General features: G+C 42.3%; 1 protein-coding gene across 1 annotated transcript; it reads left to right on the top strand.

Annotated features, from left to right (window-relative positions):
* Positions 1-112: 112 nt before the first annotated feature.
* Positions 113-19,731, top strand: hsd17b12a (hydroxysteroid (17-beta) dehydrogenase 12a). Its single transcript, XM_088418132.1, has 11 exons — positions 113-432; positions 13,482-13,528; positions 14,275-14,350; positions 14,643-14,750; positions 15,467-15,531; positions 15,608-15,652; positions 15,852-15,886; positions 16,577-16,658; positions 17,463-17,528; positions 18,311-18,460; positions 18,805-19,731. Exons 1-11 carry the CDS (start codon positions 255-257, stop codon positions 18,943-18,945), a joined length of 993 nt encoding a protein of 330 aa, XP_088274258.1. The 5' UTR covers positions 113-254; the 3' UTR covers positions 18,946-19,731.
* Positions 19,732-20,031: the final 300 nt, after the last annotated feature.

The following is a 20,031-nucleotide window of genomic DNA, read 5'->3' on the forward strand; positions in this document are numbered from 1 at the left end:
CGGTCTCCTTGTGTCGCGGCGTGAGCCAATGGTAGGCGGGGTTGCGCTTGAGCGGCGGCGCGCTTAGCCAATTCGAGGCGAGGTAGGCGGGGCGCGGTCAAATCTGGCTCGGCGAGTGTTCAGGGGGGGAGGAAGCGAAGGAGCGTGATGCTACAAGCTCCCTTATAAAGCCACTCTCTCACCGTGCAAATTTGAGCCTTCAAATTCACTCGGCAACTCGCGAACACGCTTTTGGACCGAACACTCCCGCCGCCATGACGTGGACCGACGTTGAGGACATGCTTCGGGGGGCCGAGACGCCTCTCTTCTGGGTCGGCGCCTTGGCGGTGGCCTCGCTGCTAGTGTGGATCTTCTACCGTCTCTTGACCGGCTTCAGGGTGTGGGTTCTGGGCAACGGGCGGCTCATCTCCCCCCGGCTGGGCAAGTGGGCAGGTGAGTACCCCCCCCCCCCCCCCCCCCCCCACTTACTCCTTACACACACGCACACACACGCGCCGCTTCAAGTGAAGCCAGGTGAGCGCAAACTTCACTTTTTTTTTTTTTTTTTAATTTCTTTATCTTGTAAGCAGCTGATTGCTAGGCCAAATGACGTCCGTCAAGCGAGGTTCATTTGCCGGGTTTTCACCTACATTTTGGCTGCCCCGCTTTTTTCTTGTCTTTTTCTTTTTTTGTGCGGCTATGGCGCACTTTTGAGCCCCATTAACTCCTCACAAGTCAAATGCTCCCATTTTTGAATGGCTTGACCTACATTCATAAATGTCCCACGCGTTTATTTGGAAGGCGTGACTTGAACGTTAGGAGTGTTTTGTGATTTTTGGTGTGATTTTTTTTGCAAGGACGGTCTCGCTGGGATCTCCCCTGCCAGGGTTTGACCCACTTCTGCATGGATGAAAAAACTGCGCAGTGTGCCAGTAACACCCCACCTCCCTTTGCAGTACCCCCCCCCCCTTTTTTTTCTGCCAAGAAATCCTAATGTAATATGCTAAAAATGAGGGTGCTAAGGACGAATTGTGCCTTCAGGGATGACTAATGCCCCCCCCCCCCCCGCCCCCATGTTACTGATGTTGCGCACATACCGGTGCACATCGATGAGTCATGCACTCGTTCAGCGCTTAGTCATCCGTTGACCATATAGGAATAGTGATCACACCCCTTTGCATCTGTACCTTTTCCGCGCATTGAGAAATCCAGTGGTGCTTGAATGCATCACCTTCATTGACAATGATGACATCATACCTTTTACTAATTAGATTATTACCCCATGATGCGCCGTTTTTAAACAATGAAGCGGATTCATTGGTGAACACCTTTAAATAGTTGTGGCGTCGATGAATGTAAAATGTGACAAAGCAATTCAAAGTGCTGAGTCAGCAGTGTCACATAATCGCTCCGGAATTTGGTCTCAATTTGCGCATCCAGTGTGAACGCAGCCGGTGATTCACTTTGGTTTGCTTTGTGTTGTGTCAAATAATCGAAACGGAATGGAGCCAGAGCTGCATCCCTAAATTTGCAAAAACTAGCCCCCCTTTTTTGCGTCAATGAATCGATCTAGTTTAAAGTGAAGCAATACAAAACTGGACTCGCTTCGGTTTACACTGACATTCAAACCTGCACCTGGGTCTTCTTCCCATCCAGTTTTGATTGACTTTGTATTCTCATTGCGCATTCTTAGTGATATTGATTTGGTTTTGCTTCAGAAGTGCCAACCATATTTGCTTGGACTGGAACATGTTTCAAATCTTCTTGCAATGCGGACCCCAAAATTGAACTCATTTGATTTTGCTTCAAAAGTAATGCCCGGATTCTATTGGACTTGGACTGACATTGTCAAATGGGGACAATAATCGGAACAGCATATCATTTCAAAGCAACACAATAAGGGATTCATTTCATTTGGCATTCCCGTTGTCATTTAAATCTGGATCCAGGTGTCCTACTGATCCAGGTTGGTGATGTGTCCTCGTTTTCACATCGCTCATCCTTTAGATCGGCAGAGTTTGGCTTCGGAATGTCAATCACACTCACATGGCCTTTTATTAACATCGGAGAAGAACCGTATTCTTCTTTTAAATGAGATTGCAATATGAACTCAAAAACAACTAAGGCAATTATTCTTATGCTGGATTCACTGTCTCTTTTTTTGATTGATGCTGGATGTGGTCTGATTGCTTTTGTTTGACTTGACCTTGCAGTCAAATGAGGAAAGTAGACCAGAACTGGATTTGTTTTTCATATCAGTTCTGAATGTGAATGCAAAATGTCTCTTTTTTTTTATTATACTTTGTGGCCATTTTCAAAAACAATTTGAGCTTGTTTACAGTGAACCAAGAGTAAAAATGAATTTGATTCAATTTGATTTTGCTTTGGGAGCCCATTTAAAAGCTTAGAATCAGATCTCTTTCTGTTCACATTGCACATCATTAAGCCCGAGGTTATCTGCATTTTGTTTCACCCAGGTGTCATCTATATCGTGTTGCATTCAGTATAATGAGGAAAGTGAACCTGAAGTGGCTCATGCTCATAATCAGTGTGCAGTGTGAATGCCAAAAGTCCTTTTTCCTTCGCACCTTGCGCTCACATTGGCATTTAAACCTGCACCCTGGTCTCTTTCTGATCCCGTTTATATTCGCATTGCACATCATTAAGCCAGAGGTGATTTGCATTTGGTTTCACCCAGGCGTCATTTCTGGTATTGGTGTTTAATGAGGAAAGTGAAGTGGAAGTGGATGGTGTTTGTAACCAATATGCAGTGTAAACGCTAGAGGTCCTTTTTCCTGATTGATTTTGCGTTGACATTGTCGTTGAAACGGGCACCGGGGCTCTTTCCACTCCGCTTCAGTTGCGTACTGCCACTTTGTGTTCACGTTTCATCACACCGCCACTGGGAAAACCCAATAAAGGCTCCGGTGGTGGTCGTTACCCTTCCCCCTCTCTCTTTTTCTTTCTTTCTTTTTCTTATGTAAATATTTTTTTGTCAAAGATGTGGACTCCGTATTGAGAGCTCTCCCCGAAACGGGTTGGGCGTCGCGCGGCAGGCGGTTGAGACCTGGACGGGGAAGTGAGTTTCACAAAGACTTAGCTGCAGCGAGCAGCGCTCTCGCCCGGGCTGGTCGGACCAGATCCGCCGGTCCGTCTTGTTGACTGGCTGGATGGCGTGATTTTTCGTTGTCGTCTTCCACCTATAGGCCTCCTTCCTTATCTTCTTCTTCAAATCCTATAGTTGAGACTTTTGTGTTTTTTGCAAGGTGGGGCTAGCCGGTCATCTGAATGCACTTGTTCCAAGTCAAAGTTTGAACGACGCCTCCAATAAAGCAGCGGTCCTTACAAACTACTTCCGAACACATCTTGAAAAATTCAGCTTACGAAACGCCCGGGCGGAAAAATATCGTTTCCGGTAACGAGAGTAAATTCAAGATACGAAAGGCGACATCGCTGACGCTCGCACCAACAGGACCGGAATCGAATACCTTATCACAACCGGTGATGTCTACCGTATTCGTTACATTTTGTGATGCGTTTTTCTCATTTATTATAAAGCCGGATTGCTCTCAAACGAGACAACAGTTTTTATTTTAGCCAAACGTAACTGGCCTCGAAGTAAAATATCTCTTTGTCTTAAAGAAGGATTTAAACTACTTCTATTTTTATGAATATGTTCTACTTTGCAGCAAATGCACCTAAAAGCTCAAATTAAGAATAAACAACTAAAAATTGACCTTCAACTAAATCCCAATACAGCTTTTTTTTTTTTAAGGTCATCCAATGCCAAGGACGCATTTTCAAGTTTTTTTTAGGGTTAGGGTAGAGTCCTGACATGTATTGATTGAATACTTAAGTATTTGGAAATTAATGTACTTAAGTATCTGGGATTTAGTGTCCAGACTCTTAAAAACTGGAAAATACTTCCCTGGCATTGAAAGAGTTGATATTTTTCACTAAATTGTAATACTCTACACCAATGTTCTCAATCTTTTTTCATTGATGTACCCCAATAATTCAGAGTACTCTGAGAAAACTCACATGGGCATGGGGAGAACATGCAAGCTCCTCACAGGAAGCCTCAGAACTGTGAGATGGCGGTGGTAACCACTCTTCCTCCACCACCAGCACAAAGCATTTTGGGGTTAAAAAAAACAACAACAAAAAGTGTTGTGCCATCTGATTGGCTAAACTTTCAAACTTCTTTCATAGCCGTATCTCCGGGCAACTTTCGAAGATGGGCCATCTATTTTAGTTCTGGTTGGCCTGCCCAAAAATTCCGTCACGAATGATGATTCGTATGCAACAAATCAAAAACACTGTAAGACTATTTAGTAATAAGCTGCTTCATGTCTCAGTTCATTTGCTCTTAATTTGAAAAGAAAATCATGTTAAACTCGCACGTACCCCTAAGTGCTTTCTCCTACCTCCTAGGTTTCTTTACTGCATATTGAGAACCGCTGCTCTAAAACAGGTAGTACTTAACCCCCCCCTCGCCCCCCCCAAAAAAAATTCCTTAGAAAAAAAAGAAAGGCTCGCACACAGACAACACGGTATGGCGTGATGTCACCCCAAAGTCGGCGGGGCTGCGAAACCGCATTCTCACCTGCGGCCCGAGGCGTTCACCTTGAGCTCTCGCCGTGTCATTTGCTCCCAAGCAATGTTCCGAGCTGCATTCCGCATGTGTCTTCTCTAAATTTATACAAATGTGATGTCAGCCATGCCGACGTGTGCGTGCGTGCGTGCGTGCGTGCGCGCTTCTTGTTGTCTCACCACAGCGACGACGGGCGGCGTGCCGGTCCAGCCGGTTTGCCAGCACGTGCTCACTCTTAGGCTACAGTCCACTAGGCCAGGATTTTTCTTCAAGGGAACTTCCATCACGTGTTTTCTGAGTTACAAGTCAAAATTTTTAAGTAGTGATGACCTTAATTCCTCAAATACAAGACGCTTCTGTGTGGGGTGTTTTCTATGTTACTGTGTAAAAGACGCACCTACAGTTTGACTTTTTTTTTTTTTCTGGTCCGTCATTCGTCAGGCACTGGTCTACCTCTGTCCGCACTCATTAATTCTTTTTCGGCTTTTATTATTTACACTTAAAGTCAACACCGTGTCCGTGGTTCTACAGTTACAGTGCAATTGAAACACAATCCATCACGGTTCAGCTTCTGAACACCACAATACCAAACATGTGAGCCAGGTCGGAATTTTCAGGTGACAATCCCCTATTTTTTTCTTCCTTTTTTTTCCCTTTAGTGAGAAATCTGACTTTAAAGTGAGAATTTGATCTTTTTTTTTCTTTATTGACCCTAATGCTCTTCCACAAATACATATTATATATTTGTAATGTCTTTGGCAGAATTGATCATAATAATTTGAATTCATTTGTATGGAAAAAAAAAAATCACTTTGTTGGATTTTTACTTGCATAATGACGGATTCGTATGTTTTGGATTATTGTGCCTTTTCCCATCCAAAACAGCACAATCAGAGTTCTGTTCTCTTCAAAAAATGATTCGGGCAAGAAAAAAAAAAGTCAATGCATTTCAAGGAAATGCATTTTTTTTTTACTTTTTATTGGGAATCCACTCAGCAGCTGTGCTTCGAGCAGCAGGGATTTTCCCTGGTCTTCCCTTGCTTCCTCTCGGTGTAGAGCAGGCGCCTCCTAGCGGCAAGATTGCGTTAGTGCATGCAGTGTGAGTCAAGGAAAAGCGGCTTCCCCCATTCACTTTCTGGATGCATGCACAAACTCTTTCTATAGGAGTGTTTAGTTTTTTAAAAATGCAAATATTACTCCCCATAATGCTTGCGTGTAGTGCAGCATGCGCGTGTGCAAAACTCTGTTCCAGTCTAGGCAGCGTCCCTCTTGGAACTTGATTGAGAAAATGCTCGGATTATATAAGAAGCATGTCTCCATTCATGTCCTCCAAAGCGTGTGTGCATATATGTCAATGATGGGTGTGTGTGTGTGTTATCAGAATCCTTAATCCTTGTGAATGTGCTCACCCCCCCAACTGCTGTGAGTGCGCGTGCACACTTTTGAGTAGCTGCGCGCGTGTGTGGGCGGAGAGCGAGAACACCGCTGTTCATGTGCTGAACACGCTCAGCGACACGTGCCGCAGACGGGGATGCTGGGTAAAAAAAAAAAAAAAAAAAAAAAACTTCTGCTGAAGCTTCCCTTTCAAGCTCCTCGGCAACACGCGCACGCGCACATGCGCAGAGCGGGATGGGGGTAGCTTCTCATTCATTTTTCCTCGCTCTTCCGCATTGTTTTATTCCTCGTTTCTTGCCAATTTTTCGGACTATAAGACCCATTTGTATATAAACTGCAGCGGCAATAATTGATTAAAAAAATGTTGCCACAGATATAAGCTGCAGGTCATAACAGATATTTACGCAGAAAGGTAGTATATGCGTTTATGTTTTTAAAAAAAATTGAAACTCTTTTTTTGTTGCCTGCTCACAGCTAAATCTGGTATTCAACAGTAATCCCTCGTTTTCACCATTAATGGGGATTTGTTTTTAATGTGGAAAGTATTTATACTTTACATATTTAAGACAAATATTTCTGCAGTACACATAATTACTTACATTATTTAACCTTATACAGTAACTGTACTGTTATCCCTTCCCAGCCCTTTGGCTTTAGTCTCACGGAGAGCCGTGGTGCGTGGAAGTCTAATCTGAGTGAAGCCTGCAACTGACCAAATATGATAACAATCAACAATCAAATGTCTATTTTTTTGCCCCTTTTTAAAACAAGCAGTGTATAAACAAGGCTTCAAGCTTTAGCATATCGGCGTCTTAGTGACACCGTGACGCCGGCCAATAGCAGATCAGCATTTTAGTGTCGTACGCAGTGACACATGTAGTGAAGTATGAGCGTGCTTCGACTCGCAGAGTCATAAATTTGAATTTTGTAAGTGTTGTCGATGGCGTAAAGCGAAAAAATGCCGTAAAGTGGGGACGAAAAAACTTGGTATTCCACTTTGTGACGTGAAAAAAACGTAAGCCAGGGACGCCGTAACACGGGGCTCAAATGTATTACGGTGAGAAAAGCAGAGGCTTTTGTCATGCAAACATGTGGGAAACATCGCCCCCTGGCGGTAGGATGACAACGTGCTCGATTCGACAGGCTTTTTAAACGTTAACATCGCCCAGGATCAGCTTCATTAATCGTGGCAGCCGATATCGTGATCGCGATCAAAATTCGATTAATTGTGCAGCCCGAATATGATGTGATCTTCATTTTGTAAGTAGAGGTACCACTGTATGTGGTGGTAAAAATAATATCAACTAGTTGAAAGAAATGATTTACTTTTGCTGTTTTTTTGTTTTGGTGTTTTTTTTTTTTTCTTTTCTTTTCTTTTCTTTCAAGCTATTTTTTGCAGCAGATCCAAATATAGATGCGGGATCTATCTTGGTTGGTTGGCTCTGAAGTACAAGTCCTCAAGCCCCCCCTTCCCCATCAAGCTTTATTTTTGTCGACTTTTGTATTACCCATGTGACTTTCTCCCTCGCTATTTAAAGAAATATCCACGTTTGTGTGTGTTTGTGCAGGCAGCCCCCCCCCCCCCCCCCCCGCCCCCCTCCCTTCCTGTGTGTAACGTAGGAGGCCTCTGCCGCTTGATAGGAGAGTTTGGGGTGCGACAGATTACATAACAAGAGCAGGGCATACAAGGATCGCAGTCTCTCCTTCCCGAGAATCTTAATTGAGGATTTGCCGGACGCTCGCTTTTACTACTGCGTCTTTAAGACGCTGAAGGCAGCCTTTTTATTTCAAACTTTTAATTTACATTCTCGAATATGCTATGTTTTTTTTTTCCCCTTTTAAAACTCTGTTTGCTAGTTTTGCCAGTCTTTATGGCCCGTGATGCGTTCACTGAGCCTTACATTCGGTTGGCAGGGACAGATGAAACGTTCACAGAAATACGTCAATTCTGAAATGATTTTTGACAAATAATGCCATTATACAAATGCTTTATTTATTTACTCACTTCATTCTGGAAGATTACAATTAGAAAACTTGATGTATTAAAATAAAATCCTTTGCAAAATTAATCGATTAATCACAAACTCATGGTGAATCAAATCAATTGATTCTTTTTGCTGATTAATTCTTCAGAAGGCTAAATTAGTCCGATCCTCAGAATTTCAGAATTTGTCAAAGTAGACTGAATATCATTTCGTTAAATCCAAATACGCCACTTAAAAAAGGTTTGCTTTTACCCTGAAAAGCTGTGAGATATTTTCGCTCATTTTGTGGCATGATACTGACCAAACCAGTGAGCAAATCTGAAAAAAAAATACACATCTTTTTACCCCCCAAATTAACAGTTCAGAAAATTCAGTAAGTTCTTTTTCAATGAAGAAATAAAAACAAAATTCTATCTAAAATCCGATTTGTCAATTTTAATCTGATTTAACGAATGAATAAATAAGAAATGCTTAGTTGCGGCCCTAGTTCCGATGCCAACGTATAGATTTTAAACTTTTTTTTTTTTTTTAAACAAACAGTTGTCCACTTGCTTCAATGCCACTGTCAAGTATTTGGTAAATACACAACCTATTTATTTGATTTTCTCCTCTTCCCCATGATGATTCCAAGGCTGTGTGTGTTCGGTGTTTCCCAGCATGCAGTGTGGATGCTGCAGCCCCGGTTGTCGTGGCGATGATGCTGACGGTGACGCTGGTGAAGTTGTTTGGTATTCAGGTGCATGCGGCAGGCAAGCATGCAAGGCGGGAGGCGATGGATGGGGATGTGGGGGGCGGGGGGGGGTTCAGCTCCCAGACGAGGCAGTCGCTGCTATTTTTACTCCTCCTGCTGCTTTTTTTAGAGGCACGCCGTAGCGAGAAAGCAGCGGCCGCTCTTCAGCCCAGGGAGGGAGGATGGAGGGAGGGGGGGGGGGGGGGGGGGGGGACAAAAGGCTGAGGGATGTCAGTAGCTGGAGGTGACGAGCAGCGTCGGTGGTGCCAAAGCGCCCTCATCAGGCGGCGTCAGGAACTGGAGGACTTGGCCACATCTGCAAAATCCAATGAGATGTGTTTGGAGACGTTCATTCTTTTTGACACGTTTCAACTCAATTCCAATTCATCCGATTCACGCCGTTCCAATTTCAGCATGTTTCAAATTTTCATGTGGGGGGCGCTTGTACTTTTGGTGTTCCAAATATTTACCCTTTTCCTACAATTCCCCATTTTGCACCCCAAAAAGTACCATTCGTTTCAAATGGGAGATTTGGCATCTCACGAGTTTTTGAAATCACATCATTCACCTCATTCGTCTTGACTCATTCCCATTTCCCTTCATTCCCAAATTTTCCCTCAAATATTCCCCATTTATTCCCAACGGACATTTAACATTTTATATGTAAAGCTTTCCCTTTTTAACAATCATAACATTTATCTCATTCATTTCGCATAAGGGATCATCCCCAACATCCCAACGTAGCATTCACATATGTCAGTGGTCGTTTGCAATCGCAATGTTATTTTCACAAAATGGACGCCCCCTGACATGAATAAAAATAGGAAGATTTTGTTACTAATGTAATTCACCCAATTTAAGACTTTTTTTTTTCTCTCCAACAACGAAGGTCAAAAGTACAGGTGCATCCCATAAACGATAATTTAAAAAGTACAACTGCTTGGAGCGCATTCAAAGTTACACTGGGGAGGCATTTACTGACCGCTCACAATGTGGAAAATCTGAAACATTTAACGTGCAAAAAATATTTCTTACGGATGTGAAAACAAAGAAAATATAAAGAGTTTGCAAAGTTTTTACGTTGTTGCCAACATGTTAGTGAGTCTTATACACGGTAATATCGAAAATACCAGAATTTGGCCCCATAATTATGGGCGCGTCTTAAACATGGGTGCATCCAATATTTAGGGAATTATGGTATATAATTTACAGATGTAAACACAAAAAAATAGTTTACAGAAGATGAGATTTATTCTCTTTTGCTATGGTTTTGACATTGTTGCCAAGATGTTGGTGCATCTTATACAGCGAAACCTAGAACATATCATTAAAAATTAAGGGTGCGTCCTATACACGGGTGCGTATTTGTGGAATTATATTTCATATTCTGCGACATTATCTCTTGTGCGGGATTTTGTCCAATCCTTTTGAACTTTACATCACAGGCATTTCATTTCAAAGGGAAAGCATTGAAAGAAGACACTAGGGAGCTGAAATTTCACCCGGATGATAACATGTCAAAGTTGGAAATGGTACGACCCCTCAGTTATCAAACTGTGGCATCCCTTGGCTAAAATACTGCCAGAATGTGGAAGAAAAAGAGCCCCAAATGCCGCACAAGGGTTTCTCAAGAATACCATGTTTCGACAAGTGGGGTTGCATGGAACGTGCGACTCCACTTGGAACGTCAAAATATTAGGAACTACGCCCTGCGCTATTGAACAGTTTTTTTGTCTTTTTCTCTAATAATTTGGTTGCATCCCGGCGCCCGGGCCTCATGACTGCAACTTCTTCCGTTGGCTGTGATCAGATTGCGCGTCCGTCAGGATGAATATCATAGATCGTGATTGAAAACAATGAGAAATGTCTTCACAGCCGAGTGAAGGAGCTTGATGTCCTCCTCCTTTTCCTCCCAGTGTACCACAGCCCACTTGCGCAAACACACACACATACACTGCAGGCAATCCACGCGTACGCACACATGCAAGGGTTATTGAGAGAATGGCGCCATTATATAATAGGTGGGCGGAGTGTTGTCATTCATAAGTACAGCACGAGGATATGGAGATGTTGCGGGGGAGGGGCCGGCTTTGCCGGCGGCGGCTAGAGCGTCTCCCGGAATACTTGAACATCTTTTTTCTTTTTCTTTTTTTCTGCGGCGATTGGCAAGAAAGCGAGCGCTTCTCGTGACCCGTCTCGGAAATTTGAAAGTTGCCATAAGTGACATGGGGTCCGTTGGCCCCGCCTCTCGGACACCTGACACACCTGGCTTGCACTCGTGCGCGTGCTGCGGCGTCAGGATCGCCAACGTGTACGTTGCGCCGCTTGCTTTAAAGCGGCTGAAACTACTCAATTTTTATATTTATGTTTTTTTTTGAGGGGGGGTAATTGTTGTTGTTTTTTTAAAATGTTTTCATGTGTTTTCTCTTTTTAAATTTTAAGAATTTGCATTTTTTGTATCAGGTGTTATTGGGCTTGCAAGGAGTTTTTTTTTTGGGGGGGGGGGGGGGGGGGGCATACATGCATGCAAATGTCCAGCCAAACCAAAACTAATATTTTGTGTTGGATGAAAGAAGGTGATAACCTGAGGCATATAATTAAGCTTTCCTTTAGTAACATATCCTATGATGCAATGTAAGCGTGATGCATGATGGGATTCCATCATCAAGGATGTTCATTTTGTGAGAAAAAAAATGTTAACAGCTATTCAATGCTGCAGATTTCACACAAATAAATGAATATGCACATATAATGTTAGGTGCTCCATGAAATAAAACGCTTCCCGACAGCAAGCGCCACTCAGGTGTTTTGGGGTGTCAACATAAAAAATTCTTGTTGGCAAGTTGCCATTGAAAGGATTCAAGTAAAAATCGGGAGAAATGTATGCTAAAACATTGGATTTTCTATATGTCCAAAATGGACAATATTTTCCATTTTGAATGGCAGTAAATGAGCCCAACATGGGCTACATTTGACACCCGTCGGGTTTACCTATCAACCTCCTGTTTGCAAACATTTAGAAGGAATGGCATATTAAAAGTCGACATGTTTTGGCAATCTATGCAATATTTTAGACTCCTTTGGTATTTTGCATGCTTTTCTTTTGATGTCGCCCATCAAAAAGCCTGAGTTGGGTCAACGTTTACCCCAGGGTTTTAAATAGTTGTAGACTATTATGATCACTTATTGCTCATCCTCTTGTTTATGCACATTGGTACGATCCGGTCCCATTGAGGCGTTTGTGTCAGAGTGTTTCATTCTTAACATCTTTTTTTTGGGGGGGGGGGGGGGTGCGATTTAAAAATAAATTCTGCTCGCCTTTTTCACTTTTTGACTTTGTGCTACTCTCGCTCGCCTTCCTCTCCTCCCTCCATCTCTGGATTGCGTTTCTCCTTCACACGCTTGGCTCCACTTCTATTTTTAGACGCCCCCAGGATCCCTCCACATCCCGCCAGCCCCTCCCCCTCCTTCGTTTGTCATCGCTCCCTCCCTCTCGTCTCCTCTCCTCTTCTCGCCCGTTGCCAGAGAATGTCCTCTATGCCGCCATTAATCTTTCATTAAGCCATCATAGACGCCTTGAGCGCGTCGTCGTGGCCATCGGCTTTATTTTTCAGCGTTTGTTTCATGCCGTCCGTTTGCTGAAGCCAAACTGTGGAACCCGGGCCACTGGTGGGACACCAACAAAATCCCAAGCGGTCCGATTTCCTGCAGTGTTTCCATGACTTAAGTCAGTCCTTCTCAACAGAGACAAATTAGACCAATGGGAACAGGCTTTGTTTATGCCACGTGACGTGTAATTGGCTGTGAGCAGAGAGTGACAGGCTCTGGCTCCTGTGATTGGTCGTTAGCAATTGCGATGTCATTTCCGCCGACAGAAAGCAACGGTGGAGTATTTTTTCTATATTATGTAAAACTGAAACGATACAAAAATACATGGTAGAATTATAACACGTCGTTATTCAGAAAACTAACTAAACATCTATACAACATGAAATGTAACAAACACGCATGTCACATAGAAGAAAATCAAAATGACTCGCAAGCGATGCTTTGGCAGGCACAAACGGCAAGCGGAAGTTACGATAACATGAGCGGTAAACACGGAAACTGGTGTTTTGTTGAGTGGACGTCGTCACTGCCCGTGAGCCTTAAGGGTAATACGGCTTGGAATTAACTGAGATGAGGTCAATAAGTCAAAAATGCCTGAAGAGGGAGGCAAAACAACACAAACACTGGCCAACTCTTACGGGCCATGGCAAGTTCATTATTTCGGGTGTGGCCCTTGTCGCCCAGTACCAACCGGTCAGCAACGGCGGCCGGCCGGTTGGGGACCTCTGATTTAATTGATGAAGGTTCCATTACAGGTTTTATAGAAAGTTTCTGCGATATATAATACAGTATATAATCCAATATGTGCTGTACTTGACACATGGTTTCCACAGGTTTCGTTGACTTAACTCATCCTCAGACTTTCCCCCTTTCGCTTTGTCCGCAATGATCCCGCTAAGCTTTGATAAGCACCTGCGATGACAACTTGAGTTTTCTGTCCAAACATCGGCATTGTGCCACGGCAAATCTCCGTCACATAGGAGCTTTGCCAGCTTCAACCTCAAGTCGGGTGCGGCCATAAATGGGCTTCGTCTTATTTGGTCTGTGTTGCAGTGAAGCAGCACCAGCGGCCATTTTGCCGGCACGGTGGCATACCGCGGGGTTAGGCAGAGTTCAGTCATTTTGGACGAACATGTAGTTAAAGCCCTGCCTGACCTTTAACCTACCTTTTTTTTTTTTCTCTCCGTAGTTGTGACGGGAGCCACCGATGGAATCGGGAAATCCTATGCAGAGGAGGTGCGTCAGCTGGAAGCATTTTTTGTCGTCTTTTCTTTAAAAAAACAAAACAACAAATACTTTTAGATGAAGAGTCTGTGACTCATGCGTTCAGCGCAGGGTTCACGCAAAGGCCACAGCTATTTGACGCACACACCAACATGTATAGAGGGAAAAAGATACACACGTATTTTGAAATATATCTTTATGCTTGAAATGCATATTTTTGCTTTTGAGAACACTGGGAGCTGCCAGAAACTAGTGTGTTGTTTGGTTGACGTCACTCGCCGTGAGCTGGAGGTGTCGTGATTAAATCATACACCTTGGAATGAACTGATATTACTCAAAAATGCATGAAGAGGGAGGCAAAAGAACACAAACACTAGCCAACTCTTATTGGCCATGACAAGTTCATTATTCCGGATGCGGCTCGGTATCAGTTGATCCACCGACTGGTACCTGACCAGATTGGGAACCTCTGCTCTATTGTGATAGGTAAAATTTGTTACATTATGGTAGAAAAGGGTTTCCCAAACCTCCTGAATACGGTGATTGCTTTTTTTACGATTGTATCTGTAAACACGATTATCTGAAGGATCTTCAACCTGTAATCTCGTGACTCTGACTCGAGGTTTGTAATCACGTTGTTAAAGGCTCACTGAAATGAACTAGTCCAATTATTTCTGTTATAAACTACGGAACTTGTAGGTATACAGTTTTTGTAGTATTTGTGAGTCGAAAGCTGACGTGTTTTGTTTTCCTCGCAGCTTGCTCGTCGAGGGTTCGCCATGGTGTTGATCAGCCGCTCCCAGCACAAACTGGATGACGTGGCCAGGTCACTAGGTAAGACCTCGCGCCATCACCATCGTTATCTGGATAGGAAATAATCTGGCCAAACGAACGTTTTCATTCAGGTTTTTCCTCTAATTAATGCTTTACTTCCATCAACTTGCTCTTTCCAGCCCTTCTGTCTGCTTTGTTGGGCTGCTGCGCCCTCTGCTGTTTAATTTTGAAACTGCATGAGGATTCCCAGAAGGATCCTGATTCTATTAGTGTCTGGAAGTGCTGCTAGGCTATTTTCCACTCACAAAATTTTGTTAAAAAAAAAGTACATGTTGCTTATTTTGTTCCGCAGAGGACCAGTTTGGAGTGGAGACAAAGACCATTGCGGTGGACTTCGGCAAGACCAACATTTACCCGTCCATCGAGGCGGGATTGTCGGGCCTGGAGATCGGTGTCCTTGGTAATAAACGAAAAGAAATCCTGACTTTGTATTGTCCAACTTACTTATTTTTTCTGTGCCAGCAAGAATTTAAAGAACTTAAAACTTCAGCCCACACATGTGTACGATTATTGGAAAATTCTTGAAATATTTTTTTGACTATGGCCCTCCAGACCAAAAAAAAAAAAAAAATCTGGCTCAGCAAGTTTTAATTATTAATTTCTGCACCAAATTTTTAACCCCTTTGTGTCACCACTTTGTCAGAATTTTTAGTACTTTATTTAAAGAATGTAAAAGAAGTAAAAGCATATATAATAAACAACAAAAAGAACGACAGCTGAATTTACAATAAAATAATGTTTGTGTAAGAGAGTAAAAAGAAAATAAGAAGGTCCCCCAATTAATCTATTTTTAAGTTCTGTATATATTTTTTGAACTCCCAGCCTAGGTGCTGAACACAAATGTGCGAGACATTGAATAACACAAAGTATGCATGCATTCTTTTCCTTCAAATCAATTCATCATAGTCAAGTTGGCATGTACTTAGTGTGACCGGAACATTTTCAAGACCTCTTTGTCCTTGTTTGAAATCCGGTTGCTCGACTGGTTATAAGGTGTGGCTGACCGAATAGTTTCTCTCTTTGGCTTGCACTGCCCCCTCCTGGATGGTTTTAGCACGACATTCACTTGTGGCGCTTCTTTTTTTGAAACGTTGTCTTTTTTTTTGTGTTTAACAGTCAATAACGTTGGTGTGTCATATCCTTACCCCGAGTACTACCTCCACATTCCGGATCTGGACAATGTATGTATGACTCTTTCTTTCTTTTTTGGGACTTTTCAAGCACATTTTGTAATGTTACGCGCCTAATGTGTTTCAGTTCATCACCAACATGATCAACGTCAACATGACTTCAGTGTGCCAGGTGAATATCCCGCTCCTTCTTCTTCTTTGGTGGAGGCTGCAGTGTGCGGCTGATTGTCAAAGCAACGGCGGCGGCGGGCGGGCGCGTGCACCCGCCCACGCAGCTCTCCCCCCTTTCCCGTTCCTCCTTTTCTCGTTCTTCCAACCTGTGGTGTGTCTTCTCACTTTTTACACGCTCGATTGTGTCTGTGGTCCAACAGATGACCCGCCTGGTGCTGCCCAGAATGGCTGAAAGGTGAGCCAATGTTTTGTTTGTTGTTGTTTTGAATCCTAATACCAGCAAACCAAGGCGCTCTTCGATATGAAGGGCGAGCGAGTCTTCCTTCCTCTCCGTCCTTTTGTTCACAAACGCTGACAAGCTTTCAATTCGCACAAAGTGCCCTCCCTGCTCCGATTGGTCCGCCGCGCCGTCACGTGGCCGGTGCTGGCCAATGGCGTCGCAGGCACATTTTGGAGCCGTGTGAGGCCTCGCCGTCTCTCTCTCTCTCTTTTCAACTACATCACTGCAGCAACAGGTTGCCATGGCAACGCACACTGCCGCTTGCTGTGTGTGTGTGTGTTTGAGAGGGCAGACCAAGGGTTCCCTGGGAAATTGTCGATGCGATTTGATCTAAAAATAGATGCACAGAACAGGTTTACAATTTTGAAGCAGCTTCCTGCGAATATATTTTCTTAAAATTAAAAAAAAAATCTTATCTCAATTACTGAAATCTGTGATGTAGAAATTGAATGCGCATTGCTATACACACACACACACATATATATATATATATATATATATTCATTCTTTTTTTTTTTTTTAATTCATTACCATTCATGACTTATTTTTTTGCCTGGTCCGACTTGCTAACACGACTTCCCGTCTTTTGAGTTTGGGTCAGTAGCGCCTGAATGAGTTTTCTCGTGTGTTTCAATGCGGTTTCAGATCCAAAGGCGTGATCCTCAACATCTCCTCGGCCAGCGGCATGTACCCCGTCCCGCTACTCACAATCTACTCTGCCACAAAGGTTGGTCTGCCATCCATATTCCTCTCATGACCGTTTCCCATCCAAGTCATAACTCTGTCAATTCCAAAGACGTATTTTTATGTTTTATTTATTTATTTTAAGAGTCCATACGTCCGATCACAGAAACCTATTTCTAATTGGTTACTCTAAGTAAACACGTGCCTAAGTAATCACCCATTTTGGGTAATAACGTACTAAAGCAAATACTCAAGTAAATAATTACATTAGGTGCTAAAATTAGTAAGCATTAATGTAAAGTGTTTTTTGGTACTAAAGTTTCTAAGCAATGACTTGAGGTCCTAAAGTGCTAAAGTAATTGATTACTTTAGTACTTAATATACTAAAGAACTAACCTAATAAACGATTGCCTCAATTAAATCAATCAATTCCTTGAGGTACTAAAGTGACTTATTACTTTCGTAAATGTGGTACTAAAGTGATTGATTGTACCTGAGATACCAAAGGACTTTTTGTTACTAAAGAAATTGATTACTTAAGGTACTAAGGTAATGAATTATGAATTAGTATACTAAAGTACTTTAGTATATTAAAGTACTTTAGTATACTAAAGTACTTAAGTATTGTTTTACGTTTGTACTTGATACTTGAGATTGTAAAGTATAAAAATATTTCATTATTATAGTACTTTCTAAAATAAAGTATTCAATACTTTAGTCATTGGTTCATATAGTACCAGTCATTTTAGACCCTCCTTTAGCCAAACACGTGGAAATAAATGAATAAAGTACATGGGGGTGTTTTCGGACTGGATTTTCACAACCTATTTTTTTCAATGTCCAACAGGCCTTTGTGGATTTCTTCTCCCGTGGCCTCCAAGAGGAATACAGGCGTCAGGGCATCATCATCCAGGTGAGGCGGCTTCCTCTCTCGCAAAAATTCTTGGCGTAAAATAGTCTGGCTCTGTTATTGTATTCACCGGCTGTGCAATATTTGCCGATACCATACTGATATATATATACAGTGTATAACAAATATTTCGTGGACCCTCTGCAGTCAGGATTGTAAAATGAAGCAAACTAAAAGCAAAAAAATTAAAAATAATCAATAAAGTAAAAAGAACTAAAAGATTTTAAGGAGTGTGTGTTTAAATGTAATTATTTTTATTCTATATTATTTAATCTGTTTGCATGTATTTAATATGCATCAATCAAAGCAGTGCTCCCGATATTGTTGCCCTGTATAGCTGCTGTATTATAATTATTGTTATTATTATTATTATGGCTGTTCTGTTCTAGCTTATAAAATAAGACGGGCAGTAAAAAAAACAAAACAACCCTCTAACAGTACAATGCGGTGAAATTTCAGCAAGTACAATGAAATAGAGCAAGTCAAAGTAAGGCTGTTGAATGAATCAAAGCAAGGTGGAAAAATGAAGTAAAATGGAACAAAGTAACATGTAAAATGAGACGTTAAGTAAAGTAAGAGCAATGAAGTAAAATAAAATGATAACAATCTGCAAGTATTGCACCTGTTCTTGTCACTCTTGTGACATCTGCCGGTCATCAACAGTACTGCGCTGATAGAGGCCGCTTTCATACGGAATTTAGCTTATTGCAAAGTCCGAATCCTGTCAAAACTTTTCACCGTATCAAAGTGAGAAAATCATGAGAGCATCCGCCGTCTTCTCGCAGAGCGTGCTGCCTTTCTTCGTGGCCACCAAGATGACCCGCATTCGGAAGCCCACCCTGGACAAGCCCACCCCGGAGCGCTACGTGGCCGCCGAGCTCAACACTGTGGGTCTGCAGAGTCAGACCAACGGATACTTCCCCCACGCCGTCATGGTACCCAAAAGCCTTCAATTTCACTTGGAATTTTCAGCTCCCCGGTGTCTATTTTCACTACAACTAAGTGGCTGTGGCATGTTGAACTTTGTAATGTTGTCTCCCACATCTGGGTGAAATTTCAGCTCCTTTTTGTCTATTTTGACCATTTTGGGAGCAAATTCTTCCACATCTTTGTGGCGGTATTTTAGCCAAGAGATGGCACACTCCTGCTAGTGTAATAACTAAGTGGCGGTGCCAAGTTGTCCTCTATATCTGGTTGAAATTTCAGCTCCCTTGTGTAGTCGATCGATTTTTTTTTTTCCTATTTTTTATTTCATTTTTTTTTTTTGCATCTCCGTCAGGGTTGGGTGACAACAAAGTTGGTACCCATCGGCATCGTCATCTTCTTTGGGGCGCGCATGAACCGCCTCCAGCGCACGGGCTACTTGCACAGGAGGAAGTTGCGCGCGCAGAAGAACGGAACCGGCTTCAAGACAGACTGAGACCGCCGATGTGACCCGAACGCAGTATTTCATTAAGTGTTTGTGTGTGTGTGTATGAGGATGTGTGTGAGAGGTCTCCATTTTGGGGGTCCTGTTGTAGAACTGGAGGCGTGTGAGTGTGTGTGTTCCTGAAAAGAAAAAAAGATGGAACTGATTTGTTATTTGAGATTGGAAAAAAAAAACAGTGGAAAATGGTGGTGGGATTTTTTTTTATTTATATATATGGTCTATAAATGGTATATATATATTTTGTGAAATTATTTATTTTATATTGTATAAGACTACACACGCACAACCCAATGCTTTAAGACTAGAGTTCAGCCAAATCATGTTTCTTCTGACAAGCCAACAAAATGTGCCATGACGTGTTGCGACACTTTATTTATTATGATGATGTGGTGGGGTGCTGTTTTCAACCAATGTATCACTGTGTTTTTTTTATGTATTTTTTGGGGGGGGCGGTTGTCAAGCAACACAGAAGTGCCTTTCTACGGTCATTGATGTTGGAGTTACATGGGAGCAACACACGTTGTCTTTCTTGACACGCGTCTTATTTTGGTGTGTGTTCCATGGCAACGGACAATATTTAATGATAAACTTTTCACACTGTATTTTCACAAGTATTTTTGAGCAGCGCATTGTTTTCATGAGTGCCTCTCGAGTGTGAGCGACCTTTTTAAAAACGCTGTGTTCTTTCCACTTTATATGGACTATGCACTGTTTACGTCTGATTTCTAGCTTCTTATTTTGCTATCGTTTGTTAATAAAAGTTAAAAAAAAAGACAATTTGCATTATTTTTTACCTTTTGTGGACTAAAGTCATGTGTGATTTTAGATTTCTCGTTCTTCCAGGTTTTGCTCATTCAACGAGACACTTTCAACAAAGAACTTTACCTATTTTTTTCTTTTTTCATATATACAATAAAAGAACTTTTTTTTTCTTTTTGTTTTTTCTTTTTTTCCCCCCTCAAAATTGTTCATAGCAATGAAAAGTAGGAATAGCACGTCTCTCAGACTTGTTGGTACACCCTTAGGCCACCCACTGGCATTTTTGCCCTTGTAACAGTAAACTGAGTGGGGAAAAAA

This window comes from Hippichthys cyanospilos, chromosome 6, assembly GCF_059441005.1.
Source record: "Hippichthys cyanospilos isolate Australia breed blue-spotted pipefish chromosome 6, RoL_Hcya_1.0, whole genome shotgun sequence".
In the NCBI taxonomy this organism is placed as follows: domain Eukaryota; kingdom Metazoa; phylum Chordata; class Actinopteri; order Syngnathiformes; family Syngnathidae; genus Hippichthys; species Hippichthys cyanospilos.